This window comes from Vicia villosa, linkage group LG2 (assembly GCF_029867415.1).
Source record: "Vicia villosa cultivar HV-30 ecotype Madison, WI linkage group LG2, Vvil1.0, whole genome shotgun sequence".
NCBI lineage: Eukaryota > Viridiplantae > Streptophyta > Magnoliopsida > Fabales > Fabaceae > Vicia > Vicia villosa.
In genome coordinates this window covers 85,563,130-85,577,388 of record NC_081181.1, presented here as the reverse complement: position 1 = coordinate 85,577,388, position 14,259 = coordinate 85,563,130, and the positions used below count along the sequence as shown (strand labels likewise).

Below are 14,259 nucleotides of genomic sequence, written 5' to 3'. Positions count from 1 at the left end.
CTTCAGGTAGAGTCGATTTACCAGCGATTTGGTCATGTACAAACTTTCAAGTTTCACCCATAACCCTGATGCTGTCGTCTCCTTTGATACCTGCCGAAGAACCTTATCACCAAGGCTCAACAAAATTGCGCTGTGTGCTTTCTCGATCATATTCGTCTTCTCCGCTGCCGTCAATTCTGCATTCATGGCTGCCTCCCCCTTCAACGCTTCCAAACAACCCTGCTGAACCAGTAGGGCTTTCATCTTCAAGCGCCACAGACCAAAATCATTCACTCCGGTGAATTTTTCAATCTCATACTTTGTTGAAGGCATCTTCTCCACGCTCACCGCACCAATTTGTTGTGAAAAACGATACCAATAACAAAGTATAATAGGGAATTAGGGAGGAGAAGAAGAACACAAGAATTGGTTATAACTGCTATTCTTTCACTTTCTCTTAAAACAAGATTACAAGTTTACAAGAATAACAAATAACCTCTCTCACCCTAAATTAGGATTTGCAGCTTAGCAATGATGAGAGACTAGTATGCTATTTATAATAAAACATAACATACTAACTAATGGGCTTTTTCAGCAAGGCCCATTACACAAGCCAACTTAGTAAACAAGCTAACTTAACAAATTAGGGTTTAAACACTAAAACCTAATTTAACATGCTAACAACCCTAGCATCTTCGACACAAGCATGTGAACAACCTTCGACTTCATGCTTAATCTTGTCGAACCAAGAAGCTACCCTTCGACAATACTAGAGTTCGATCCAATATCTCACACTCATGATAAATAGATATGTGTTCTTCATTGCTTAAAGTTCTTAATCTCTTTCTTTCTCTAGGTTCTACTTCAATATTTTCTTCAACAAACACTATAAATTATTAAAAAAACAAAGTTACTTCTAAGAAACATACACCATACAATTAATTCTAATAACATACATCGTATAATGGCAAAAAGAGCATACACTAAATTTAAAAAAAAAAAAAACATAATTACTTCTAACGAAACATGGAGCCATAAAGGTAATGCCTCCAAATCTTTAGCACAAACACTACTGCAACCAGTTCTAAATCATGTGTAGGATAATTCCATTCATGCATCCTCAATTACCTCAACGTATAAGCTACTACTTTGTCATTCTGTATAAGCACACCACCTAAACCCAATTTAGATGCATCACAATACACGACAAAAGATTCTTCCAGGTTAGGTAATATCAAAATCGGAGTCGTTGTCAATTTCTTCTTTAGCTCTGTAAAACTTTCCTCATACTGAACATCCCACGCAAACGCTTTGCCTTTACAAGTTAGTTGAGTTAACGGAAATGCTAATTTAGAAAAGCCTTCGATAAACCTTATGTAGTTACCAGCCAAGCCCCAAAAGGTTCTAATCTCTGTCACTGATTTGGAGCTTCCCATTGCATCTACTTTGGATGGATCCACAACAATACCATCACATGAAATAATATGACCAAGAAAACTCACATTTGCTAACCAGAACTCACACTTCGATAATTTCACATATAATTTCTTTTCTTTCAGCACTTGCAAAACAATTCTCAAATGCTCAACATGTTCTTTCTCTAATTTGGAATAGATCAAGATGTCATTAATAAAGACCACCACAAACTTATCCAGGTACGTATGAAAGATCATGTTCATATACTCCATGAATACACCTGGTGCATTAGAAACGCCGAATGTCATCACTAAATACTCATAATGCCTATATCGAGTCCTGAAAGCTGTCTTGTGAATATCGTCGTCTATAACTCGAATTTGATGATTACCTGATATCAAGTCAATCTTGCTAAATACGTGTGCACCCACTAACTGATCCATCAAGTCATCTATTCTCGGAAATGGATACTTATTTTTGATCGTCGCTTTATTCAGCTATGGGTAGTCTACGCACAATCTCATACTATCATCTTTCTTCTTCACCAACAACACCGGAGCTCCCCAGGGCGACACACTTGGTCTCACAAATTTCTTTTCAAGCAAGTCTTCTAATTGCTTCTTCAGCTCTGCTAACTCAGATGTCGACATCCTGTATGGTATCATAGGAACGGGTCTGATACCAAGAACAAGATCAATCGAGAACTCTACTTCTCTTTCTGGAGGCACATCTAATATATCATCCGAAAAAACTTCACCAAAGTCACGCACCACCTGTAACTCATCAATCGCAACTTGACTTTCAACAGACAAAGATGCAATCAACGAAAACACCTGAGCTTCATCCCGCATCAACTTGGACAATTGCCTAGCAGTCAGTAAACAAGCTTCCTCCTCCTCATCAGGAGCAAGAAACCCAACAAACTTGTTGTAGCAATTAATATGAACATAGTTGAACTCCAGCCAGCTCATAAAGCTTCCTCCTCCTCATCAGGAGCAAGAAACCCAACAAACTTGTTGTAGCAATTAATATGAACATAGTTGAACTCCAACCAGCTCATATCTAAGATCACTATCTCATTATCTTTTTCTCCATATACTCAAACTTTCAATTGTGTGATTGAAAATTCCAAAAAAAAAAAAACCACATAAATTTATGTTTAAAAACATAAACGTTCATTAACTTTTGCAATATAATGATCTTATGATCTTGTAAATTCTCATTAAACTTTATCACATATTTATAGATGTTAGTGAGAGATAAAGTGAAGTTTTAGAACAAGAAATAAAAAAAGTTTTTGATTAAATTATACAAACAAGTAGTTTCGGGTGTTGGTATTAAATTTAGATTCGAATGTTACTAGGGGAAATTACTAGGCTTGGCTCTTTTCCTCTAATAACTACTTCCATGCAAAAAAATAAACCGACGAATTAACTTTAAATACATCAATTATTTAAAAAAAATTATTTATATTTTATTCTGAAGGAAGTTTTTAAGAGAAGGATCCCTTTTATACTTGTCAAATCATAAAAGGAAAAGAAGAAGGAAAAAAAAGAGAATAATTCTCATACAATTATATTTTTTGTACAAAAGGTTTAAAAAGCTTTAGGCACTATCAACAATATTTTCGCAAGGAGAATGACACTTTTTCTCGTCATTCGAATTCAAAGTATTTACCCATCTTTCTCTTCATTTTGATTTCCCTCCATCCAAATATAAAGTATAGAAATCTGAAAAACTTGGTCAATCGGTTTGCAGCTGCCCAGTGCAATGCATCAAGATGCTCTTCGCCAACTTAATCACAATTCCAAACCAAGTGACTGACGATTTATCAATGACTGTAAGTTGCTAGAGCATTTTTAAAGTTTAGGACGGAAAAATTCTCATTTTGTTCCAAGCAAATCCGCCAAGAGTAGTTTGCATAAACAAATTTGAAATGAGTTGAACCAAAGCATCGATTTTTGTTTACACTGGCACCAGAGAAAAATGCAGAAGGAAATGCAAGCAGCTAAACGTCAGTTCTACATAAGTTCCTTGCAGATGCTGGAAGTTGAATTTATCTTCATGGAGCATTCAGGCATATAGGCAACACCTGTTACACCAGGATGAAAATATATTCATTTGAATGGATGCTCAAACACGCAGCTAAGAAAAACTTGGTAAAATCGAGCAGTGATCACTACCTTTTTCCTTGACATCAATTTGCAGAGAGTCCAGTGTAATTATTCCAGCAGTCAATGGAAGTAGTTCAAGCTTGACAGTGACTACAGATTTAGATGGAATACATCTGATGTAGAAACACATGGATTTAAAAATTAACCAGATCAGTTAAAAACTTCACAGAAATAAAAATGAGATTTTATATATTACCCAAGTGGAACTCTGCTTTGCAACCATAGATGAGTACAACTAATACCGGAACTGGGAATGACATCATCACTCAAAGAAACTGTCTGAGCTTTGACATCGTAACTTTGTTCCACTTTTTTTTTCATAATAGCATTGAAGCTCTTTTTCCATTTGGCACCGATGCTTCTTTCACCATTTGTTCTTGCTAAAAACTCAGCGAAACCAATAAAAGGACTCTTTGGAGTCGTCGGTGAATTCAGGGAAACCACTGAAGGGGGTGAAGTAAATGAAGCTGGAGCTAGAACTGTCAAATTTAGATCTTCAGATGTCAAATTTGAAGCTTGAAGAGTTAAGATCTGATCAAATTAAATCAATTAAGTTAAATTAATAATGGTTTTCTGATAGAAGTATAAAAGTAACTGTAATTTCAGTTGGGACATAATAAAACCAAAAGAAATGAGCTCCTATGTGAGGTTCCAACATACAAGATTTAAGCATATATTAACCTGAACAGGAAGTCGATGAGTTTTTTCATAAGCTCCAGTAGGTTTTCCAGACATCTGAGATGCAATAGAGATCATGATATCCCTTGAGTTTCGTGGCCTCCAACTAGTTGGTTGTTTAAAGAATAACCGTGATGCTGGATTAAGTGAGAAAACCACGTGAAAACAACAAATTAACACCTTAGCATACACTAGAAAGCATAAAAAGAAACAAGGAGGCAAAAAGCCTACATGTATAATTGCATCGACATGACACCATAATTGCATACTGATCAAGACTTAATTTTGATGCTTTATTTCCATATAGCTTTGACAAACGAGAATTTCTATCATCCTGAGCCTTGAGACTCTTCAATGTAGAGGTTTCTGGTTTAAGGATAAAAGAATGTTCTTCACCTCTCCTGTAAGCAGAAACATCTAGTAAGATAAGGACGATTATTAGAGCTAATTATATAAACGAAACTATGATTTTACTAAGCATATTTTCCTAATATATATTCAAATTGATTTCAACACAAATTGATTTTACTAAACGCGTTCATTTTCCCCTTATTGTCCTAACATCTATTCAAATTGATTTCGATACAAAAAGATACAATCATTGCCTTCACTGTACATGAGTTGATAACCATTGGTTGAAAACAAATTGCAACAAGCCAACAACCAAGTCTTATCCCACTAAGTAGAATCGACTACATGGATCAAACTCCGCTATAATGTTCTATCCAAGACCGTAGTTCTAGATTTGTTGAAAGCATCATAAAAATATGATTGGACTATGCATTGAATCTAGACCGCATTAATCCAATTAACTCATTCACTTTAATGGTTATATGGTAAATTCCTGGTACTGAATAGTGGTAGTGATTTGCATAATACAAACACTTTATTGATAGTAATTCTGGCCGATGATTCACAATCAGTTATCCGGACAGACATTACTATAACTGTTCGTGTTGAGCAGATAGTCCAGAACAATAACTATAGGAAGATTACAAAGAAATAACAAGAACACAAACACACCAACATTCGAGAGCTAGGTAATCTCCCCTTCCCAAATGTTTCAGAGTTAAGTTTCTCCCACTAACTACTCGATAACTCTAGATAATAAACATTCCCTCGCCTTCCCTTTTTCATTCTAAACATAAACACCCTTCTAATAATATTATACACCTTGTCTTCAAGGTCAAGGATAAAACAAGTAAAATGACAGAGCACAGCGTAAAACATGAGAACTTATATACAGAAAGATCTGCTAAGATATTTATTCAGGAAAATAACCTGAGGGCTAGATTTGGTAAAGAATGATCATTTCCAGTTTCAACACATGAAATTGGCAATGATGACACTGCTCCATTTTTTGTAGACTCCTCGAATATAATATTTATGCCATCTATGAATATCATAATATCTGGATCGTGTGCAGGAGCAACGTTCTGGAGAACAAATTAAAAACTGTTGATAAAGAAGAACAGAGAAACAAGTGATAGTAGACAGGCACAAAAGAGAAGCATAAATTAATACTATATGACAGAATTAAAAAGTAACTGTCTTATAATTTGATCTGTGAAATAATAGTTCAAACCTTTATCTGAACACAAAGAAGATCCTCTGAATTAAAGTCAGCAGCAAAAGAATGAATCTCTACAGGTTGAATTATTTCAAGTTTCCTTCTCCACCTTCTACCAGGTATATAGACGCCTTCTAATCCACAACAAACAGAAAACCTGTCTCGCTCCAATGAGACACCTCGAAAAGATAGAAGTTCTTCCACCCCAGTTTTTTTCCAAAAATAATTTTGAGATGAAATTTGATCCCAATCCTCTAGGTCAAAGTTTGGCTTAGAACTAGCTGTTTTAACAGGAGCATTGGGTGTGTTTGTAGTTTGCGGTAATGATGACATGGAGTAACTTCTGAAATTTCCAAAAGCAAATAATGGAGAGCCAGTTGGTGCTGAAAAGTTGGACCTATGAGAAGTGCTACTAATTCCTGAATTTGAAGTTAAATGATGATGAGATTCTGGGCGCGTAGGAGGCCTCACATTTTCCAATGGAAGTATCCAATTTAACAGCTCTTCACATGGATCTTGATTTGTACAAACTTCATTCACCTGACTGTCGGGAGACAACGTTCTCTCCTGACACTTTTCAAATTGAAGAATTTCTATACAAGGGTCTTTAAGAAAATTTACACTAACATTCGCTTGTAAGAGAACCTGCGTCCTTGCAAACAGGAAAATTTAATTAGATCAGGAATCAGAGTAATTGAGATGACTCGATCATAAATAAGAGATTCTACATGTTGAGATATAGTTACATAGAAAGCTTTTCATGAATGATACCAGCGGCATTAAAGAAGCAAAACAAACACCACAAGAAGAAATTTAAAATTTAATAAATACATAAGTTCAATAAAAAGAAGATACCAAGGTGATTGCGTGCAAAAGAGAAGTATGGAGCAAAGAACAAATTCCTCGTTGTAAAAATTATGGTCTAGACAAGCTATATTGCAGGCCCAATTATCATCAAATCCATAAAGGAATTTTATGCGACAAATGCACAAGAAAAAAATATTATAATGTTTATTATTATGCTGTTACACCATGAATAAAAACAGAACATACAGTAAAGTCATTGCATAATCTCATATAGATGCACTAAAATTTACAGATTTATTGAAAGATTCACCACAAGTTTCACTAGCATCATAACATGATGAACTAGAGAATTGAACTGTAAATTCCCAAGTCTTGATCCACTAAAAGCTACTTCTACATAAAGACAAAGTAGGAATCTGAATAATAATTCTATGGAAAAAGGTTTCATTTCCAAGAAGAGAAAAACTACATCTAGTATGACAACAAAATATCTTTCAAAAGAAAAACTATATAGTATATGTAAGAAAAAATGATGTGTAATCTGCGTGTCAGTAAGGACAAATCCCTTGAAAAAATTATGAGCTGAGCACCAAAGAAAATCCATAAACCTATTAATAACCAATAACAAGTTTAGTCGCAGCCCCCTGGATATTTGAACCATCTAATCAGAGACAGACAATGTCTTTGGGCATGGAATAAAATATTGGCCCTAAATAGAGACCCCTCATCTCAATAGGACACCAAATCTGTCCCAAATTTCACTGCAGAGTAATTTTTGCGAGGGGGCGTATGTATAACGAAAAAACTAAAATATATTTTTAAAGTTAATATGTTTTAGCAAAAAAATTAACAATAATTTTTACTTATCTAAAATGAAGCAACTACAAAGGAAAAAATTTGGTAATAGTTATTTGAAAAAGTTGAGTTTGGCAACACTTCACAAATCAAACTCATGATAATTGTCTCTTTATTAAATAGATTAACGTCTTTTTTAATTTTTATATCTCCTTAGTCAAATGAATTTGTTTGAGGTAGCTAAATCTATACTATTAAGATAGTTAAATATAAAAATACACTTTAATTTTTTTTAGATGTAAATTATACATGTTAAAAACAATCTCTTTTTTTTTTTATAGCCAAAGCTCCGCCTCTGATGCCATTGCCATCTGAAAATAAATTTTAAGATCCAAAAAAACAAAATTCTGTATCTCTACCAACTTTAAAGAAATTAATCGCATGCACATAGTTTCCAAAAGTTGCGATACATACCACTATGTCTCCATTAGGTAAAGCAAAACACTTGACAGAATTTCTTGCCGTTCCGCCACAAACAGTTGCATCAAAATTTCCTTTATCAATAACTGTACCAATGGAAGGAAGTGCATTGTCTTTAGTTTTAATTGTTGGGGCCTTCAGACTATGTGTTTCAGAAGAATTGGAAAAACTTTCTACAGAGCTTCTTTTGGACCAAAGGGGCTCATTGGACTCAGAAATCCTCACAAAGAAGTGAGAATTTTCAAATTTTTGCAACAGCAATGCAGTTTGTCTTTTGTGAACCTCCATGTGAAGGGAGTCACCATCAAAAACATCTGCCGGTTGCTCTTCACCACTGGTACTCAATTCTTCTTCTCCGGATACTAAATTATTTCTGTTTTCAATGCTTCCACTTTCTTTCTCAGAGCTTTGACCTCGTCCATTCTTACTCGTCATTGCAGCAACTTCAAATGGAGGAGTAATCTGTGTATCCTGCTTACATGCAGACAAGCATGCCAAGATATGAACTTGTTCACCTGAATTATTGGTATAAATTAGGTCCGCTCAACTTTTTTTGGAAGCCAGCTGACCAAATCACATATGCTTCAACTGATATTTGCATATTTAAAGAATGAATCAATCTAATACCCGGTAAAAGAAAGGAACGATCAAGAGGGCGCAATGATTGTATATCTGGCTCGCGATCCCAGTTTTCAGGAAGTTCCTCTACAAAATACAAATAAGACGTATCACGTTATATTATATATGCAGAGCAACCAGGCACATAACATCACATAAAATTCTTGGAAAAGAAAATATTTTGCTTAATTCTACCATTGAACTAAATGCCAACAAAAAGCATGCTGTGTTTATAATTTCATTCCTGTGTGAAGCAAATAACAATCCAAATTAAGAAATTTCCTCTAAACCTAGAAAGGAAGACACAATCTAAACAAGGCAACTTTCCCCAACCATTACGATTGAAAAGCTCAACATATAACCCATCTAGATATCAATTCTATTCCCCATTTATCAAGTGACTGCATTTGCACCACAAAAACTCAACATGGTTCCCCGCATTATATAGAACAAGTCTCTTTCGCTAGACATAACCAAAGCTGGTTCACACATAAGTTTTCACTAAAACTGATACCCGGTCTATAGCACTTGCATCCCTTATCAACCATTTCATTGCAATTAAAAGATTATGCATTTTACAATAAGCTCACCTCACGCCGTTAACATGTAAGAGAACAACCGTTTCCCCCCATTTTCTACCAACAATCATGACAAGGTTTTCTTTCTCATTATTCAAAATGCTCAAACATAAAAAAGTAACTAAAAAACACAATTAACAAAAAGAAAAGCATCATTTCCAACAGCTTGGAGGAGTTAACGCGAGTAATCATTTAAAAAAGTAAAGCTCAGTAGCCCGGACACCTCTGAAAAAATGCATATCTGTGTCAAAACCGATACCGACACTTGTGATTGCTTTTAATTGTTGGCTTATTCATCAACATTACTAACAAATAAATTGCTCCACTAGCTAAATCCTTCAAACATATAAATTAACACTAACAAACAGAAAAATGATTGATGAGGCAAACACATACTGCACGGAATGGTGATCCATCCTTCATCTTCAGAAACATCAATGTGCTTATCAACAACCGGAACCGGCAAATCGCGGTGTTTCGAATTCAAATCAACATCACATTCGTACGGCGAATAAGACACATCAGATTTATGAGCCTCGTAAGAAGATCCAGCGGATGCTGATCGGTGATGAACATCAGCGCGAGGTTCGGGAATCGGATTGCGTTCTGAGTACACGCTCGTTGTAGAACGTATCAAGAAATTCATTTTGCCTGCTACGAAAGATTTGAAGAAAAATTGAAAAATGGAATTTGTATGCAAAATTGAAGTATTCGATTTCAGTGAAATTGCAGAATGAATCGGAATCAATAGAAACTGAATTGGAATGGTTGATTGTTACGTTACCTGATGAATGTGGTGGAATTGATGATTGGAAGAGGAAGATTCGAAGGTGTAGTTGCGATCAGTGAGGAAGTTGTTTTGATCTTGTGTTCATTCTCTTGAATTGCATGTTTTCGAACACGATCTTCTTCATTCTTTATTTGTTAATATGTTAATTCTAGTTTAATTTTAACAGCATAGTTTTTATTTAGGAGATTGTGTGTGAATAGAAATTAATAATTGAAATTAAAACTTGAAAAGTTATTACTAAGTTCTTTAGCCACCTCCCTATGGGGTCACCTCCAGCGAAAATCCCAAAATACCCCTGCTTCGAAAATGAACTTCCGAAGCGCTTTTTTTTTAAAAAAATTTCCACAATTCGGAAGTGCATCTCCGAAAACACCTCATGGGGGGTGTCTTCGGAGATGAACTTCCGAAAACACCTCATGGGGGTGAATTCGAAAATGAACTTCCGAATTATGCAGAAACTGTGTTTTTTTTATGTTTTTTCTTAAACAGTCTCGCATTTTAACTAAACGCAAACGCCAAATAAAATAAGCAACAGATAAACTGAAAATACTAATATGATAAATCCAATCCAAATAATATATACAAACCGAAAATAATAATAATACTGTGCGAAAGATACAATCCGAATATCAAAAAATAAATAAATCCGACCACTACTGGGTGTGCCTAACCCTCTCACCCTGGGCCCTCCTCTGCCGCCTGTACCCCGCCGCACAGCCCGCATCAGTGACGATCATCTCCATCACGGCGACTGCCTCTGGACCGCCCTGATGAACGACACCTCGATCCAACGCGTCCCGCCCAAGCATCTCTATCCGCTGGCAGATCGGCATGAGATCAATGGCGTGGTCATCCTCGGCCTGCTGGTTCTCCAGGATCTCCTCATGTGCTGGCCTAGGAGCGCCGGGAACGTCGGGTCTCAGCAGAGGATGGGACACCCGGTAGAACCATGTGACGTACCCCTCCTCACTGTGCCAGTCCTGTGTGACCCGAGTGAGACGGTACTCCTGCGGTACCACATGCTGCTGCCACTCCGCCCATATGGCAGTGAGCTGCACTCGGGTCACTCTGTCGGAAGCAGCCTCAAAGGGTGACCTGGGTATCCGCTGCACGAATCCGAACTGACGCATGCACCGCTCAGGGAGATACCGGACCATGATGCCGGTCCCGCATGCCAACCAGCCTGAATATAAAGCAATGCCGTCAAAGGGGACAATCTGAGCGTAGTCGGCGAACGGCCTCCAGGTGACGTCGTCGTGCATCGTGCGGTCCAAGTACAAACGGTATGGTCCCAGTGTAACACCCCGAATTTAATTAAATTGGTTAATTAAATTATTGAAGGATTTAAATATGGATTTAGTGGAATTTGGATGGCCGATATTATTTTAAGGGCATATTTGGAATTATAAAATTAAAGTCGGATAGTCGGAAAATAATATTAAGAATAATATTATTTATAAGTCGGAATTATTATATTGAAGGAATTATTATTATAAGTGATATAATTGATTATTTGAGTTATATCTCTTATTGGGCCTAAATTAATTTTGGAGGATATTAAATAAAGAGAGGATTTAAACACTAAGCCCAATTGGTTTTATATTAGGGTTTTAGAGATTTTGGAAAGAGGGAGTTGTCATAATGAAGAGACAAGAATAGAGGAGAAAGAGGCAAGACTATGGAGAAGAAGAAGAAGAAGCTTGAAGAGTTTTCATCCATGGTGTCAAGTAAAGATGCAATTAGAGACCCATTGAGTTGCTTCCATTGATAAGGTAAGGGTGGGGTTCTCTTCCTATAATGGGGCTTATGAAAAATTGTATGTGGGGAATTGGGTGTATAGATTTGTTGCATTTGATGTGTTAAATTGTTGCTGTAAAAAATTAGCGTTGTTGTGAAAATTAGTAGCACGTGAAAATTAATCGTGTTGCAAGTATATAAATTTAGTTAAGAATCCGATGGATTTTCTGGAACTGCTCCGTCGAAGGTGTCGACCAGCATACAAAGGAGATGACCGTCATAGCTAAAGGGGAGGACCGTCCCTAGCTATTGTCTTGTTAAGTTAAATTATATATATATATATAAATATATATATATATATATATATATTAACTAATTTAAATGTGTTTAGTTGATGAAAATAACATGATAAATTATATACATACACTAATTGATTAAATAAGTTTAGTATATTGCAATAACCATAAGTAATTAGCAGTGATAAATTAATCAATACCAGAATGATTACAACGTGTGCAGGATAATTGAAAAGTAACAGCTTAGTTATAGCAGACTGAAGAGTTAACAGGTGTGAATTTCTTTGGTTCAGTAGTATAATATATTAATTATAAATATATTAATTATAACATATATTTATGTATAATGGTAGAAATTAGTATATTAAGTTAAACAAAATATTTTGTTATAAGAATCATGTTTGGGGACCTATTAAATAACAGTAATATTTATATAATGCAAAACAGTCCCGTCGATTGAAATAGTCGAATTAAGAGGTATAATTAGTTGTCCGGAATTTGATGAAAATTTAGGTGGTAGTTAAGTTTAATTAGTACATTAACATGGTGATGTTATTTTGTTGAAATTGTGATATTTTACGAATGGACTAAAATTGTGCTTGGTTTAAATATTCTTTATAAATAAATTATAATAATTTAATAGAATTGTCAATAGAGTTGTTAGAGTTGTCAATAGAGTTGTTAGAGTCGACAATAAGTTGTCAGAGTTGTTTTGAATTATCAAGAGTCATATTTTTATTTGTTTTGAGTAATTCTGACATGTTTAGAGTTGTCAGTGTATAACGCCGGTGTTTGTTTTTTTCATTGGAACTTTAACAATTCATATCTTTTGAACCGTAACTCCGTTTGAGTCTCCGTTCGAGGCGTTAGAAAGTTAGCATGATATTCTTTTCAATAAAAATGGTTTTGAGCAATAGAATGCTAGAAATTGGAAATGAAGTAGAAATTGAAGTGAATTAAATTAATATAGTGTGATTATTAATTGGTTGATTAAATTAAGAGTTGAATTAATTTCAATGTGTTTAATTGATTAGAATATAATTTGGAATTAGATTAACTATTTGATTTGTCGGTAAATTACAATATTTTGAGAATTTATCCGTAATTGTGTTTTGACTTGAATATGTATGTTGAGAAATATATATTATTATGTCAATGATGTTGTTTTGATATTGATTCTCTGTGGGTAGTTGGATAGCATTAATTTTAATGATTAATTGCTTGATTTTAAATGTGTATGTTCATATATAATTGGCAAAATGAGAATTAACATGAGATAGTATGGTTACTAGTGTTAATTGGATTTTGTGAATCGTAATTGATTAATTGACCTTTTATATGTGAATGATATGTATGTGTTGTGAATGTTGTGTACAATTGGTGGATAATTCATCGAGTTGAATTATTGTGATATGCTAAATATTAAGATGGTAGAGATGATCTTAATTGCATATGTTTGTCAACATTGTACATGCATTCATGTCATGGTGTGCCTTGAAACAAAGGTGGTTTGCTTTGAAACAAAAGCGGGGCTTGGATTCTAGAGTGAATTCGGAAAGCGGTAAACTATATGTTTACATTTGGTGGCTTTGATCTTGTCCGGATCTGAAGCGTGGCTAGATTCTATATGAATCGGAAGCGGTGGAACTTTGGGTCCACATTGGGTACCAAATGCATAGAGTCACATGTCTTGCATTGAGTCACATTGAGGTTAAGTGATGTTTGAATATATGCATTTATGTGATTGTCATGTGTACATGAGATGTGATAATTGAAATTGGTGATGTTTTGATATATAATTGGTTAAACGTGTGAATATGTGATAATGATGGATTGTGTATATATTTGGGATAATAGTATTGAATCATGTGATTATTATACGATTGAACTTCGTGCATACTTGAATATGTGAAATTTATTGGATGATACTATTTACATGATTATGACTTGTTGTGCGATGAAAAGTATGAGAGATTAATGAACTATGGAAGTATGATGTGTATGGTAACTGTTGATACTTGCGATGTAATGATTTTATATGCCTGAATCCTAGTATACAATTTATCATGCGCCCACTTATATGATTTGATATCTCACCCTTATCTCTTGTTTCGCCGTTGCCTTTATATTGGTAACGTGCAGGTATTCAAGTATGAAGATTTAGTTGCCGTTACTCGAGTCGGTTGTCGCTCTGATACGTAGCACTCTGGGGGGAACGATTTATGTCATTCATGATGTTGCTGTTTAATTGTGTTATCTGGGTTGAACAAAATGATAAGTTAACTGAAGATATTTTATTGAATACTTGTTTAAGTGATTCCGCTGTGTTTTAATAAAATGA

At 35.0% G+C, this 14,259-nt stretch overlaps 2 protein-coding genes across 4 annotated transcripts; both read right to left on the bottom strand.

The window, feature by feature from the left end:
* Window positions 1–1,892: 1,892 nt before the first annotated feature.
* Window positions 1,893–2,366, bottom strand: LOC131649512 (uncharacterized). The gene has a single exon (XM_058919273.1). It carries the CDS (start codon window positions 2,364–2,366, stop codon window positions 1,893–1,895), a length of 474 nt encoding a protein of 157 aa, XP_058775256.1.
* A 574-nt stretch (window positions 2,367–2,940) lies between these two features.
* Window positions 2,941–10,054, bottom strand: LOC131651609 (uncharacterized). 3 transcript variants are annotated; one of them, XM_058921268.1, is made up of 11 exons: window positions 9,880–10,054; window positions 9,492–9,749; window positions 8,527–8,604; window positions 7,894–8,414; window positions 5,833–6,462; window positions 5,529–5,683; window positions 4,479–4,648; window positions 4,251–4,384; window positions 3,766–4,100; window positions 3,579–3,682; window positions 2,941–3,487 (listed from the first exon to the last, which is right to left on the bottom strand). In XM_058921268.1, exons 2-11 carry the CDS (start codon window positions 9,739–9,741, stop codon window positions 3,417–3,419), a joined length of 2,448 nt encoding a protein of 815 aa, XP_058777251.1. In that variant the 5' UTR covers window positions 9,742–9,749; window positions 9,880–10,054; the 3' UTR covers window positions 2,941–3,416. The 3 variants fall into 3 exon arrangements, with proteins under 3 accessions (XP_058777251.1, XP_058777250.1, XP_058777252.1); XM_058921267.1 differs by having other exon boundaries at window positions 9,492–9,746; window positions 9,880–10,053; XM_058921269.1 differs by lacking the exon at window positions 9,880–10,054 and having other exon boundaries at window positions 7,894–8,370; window positions 9,492–9,545.
* Window positions 10,055–14,259: the final 4,205 nt, after the last annotated feature.

Coding starts and splice junctions, on each gene's coding strand:
- LOC131649512 (XM_058919273.1), bottom strand. CDS start 2,366: ATGAGCTGGCTGGAGTTCAACTATGTTCATATTAATTGCTACAACAAG.
- LOC131651609 (XM_058921268.1), bottom strand. CDS start 9,741: ATGAATTTCTTGATACGTTCTACAACGAGCGTGTACTCAGAACGCAAT. Junction 8,605..9,491: donor ATGGATCACCATTCCGTGCA/GTATGTGTTTGC, acceptor TGTATTTTGTAG/AGGAACTTCCTGAAAACTGG. Junction 3,683..3,765: donor CAAAGCAGAGTTCCACTTGG/GTAATATATAAA, acceptor TTTCTACATCAG/ATGTATTCCATCTAAATCTG.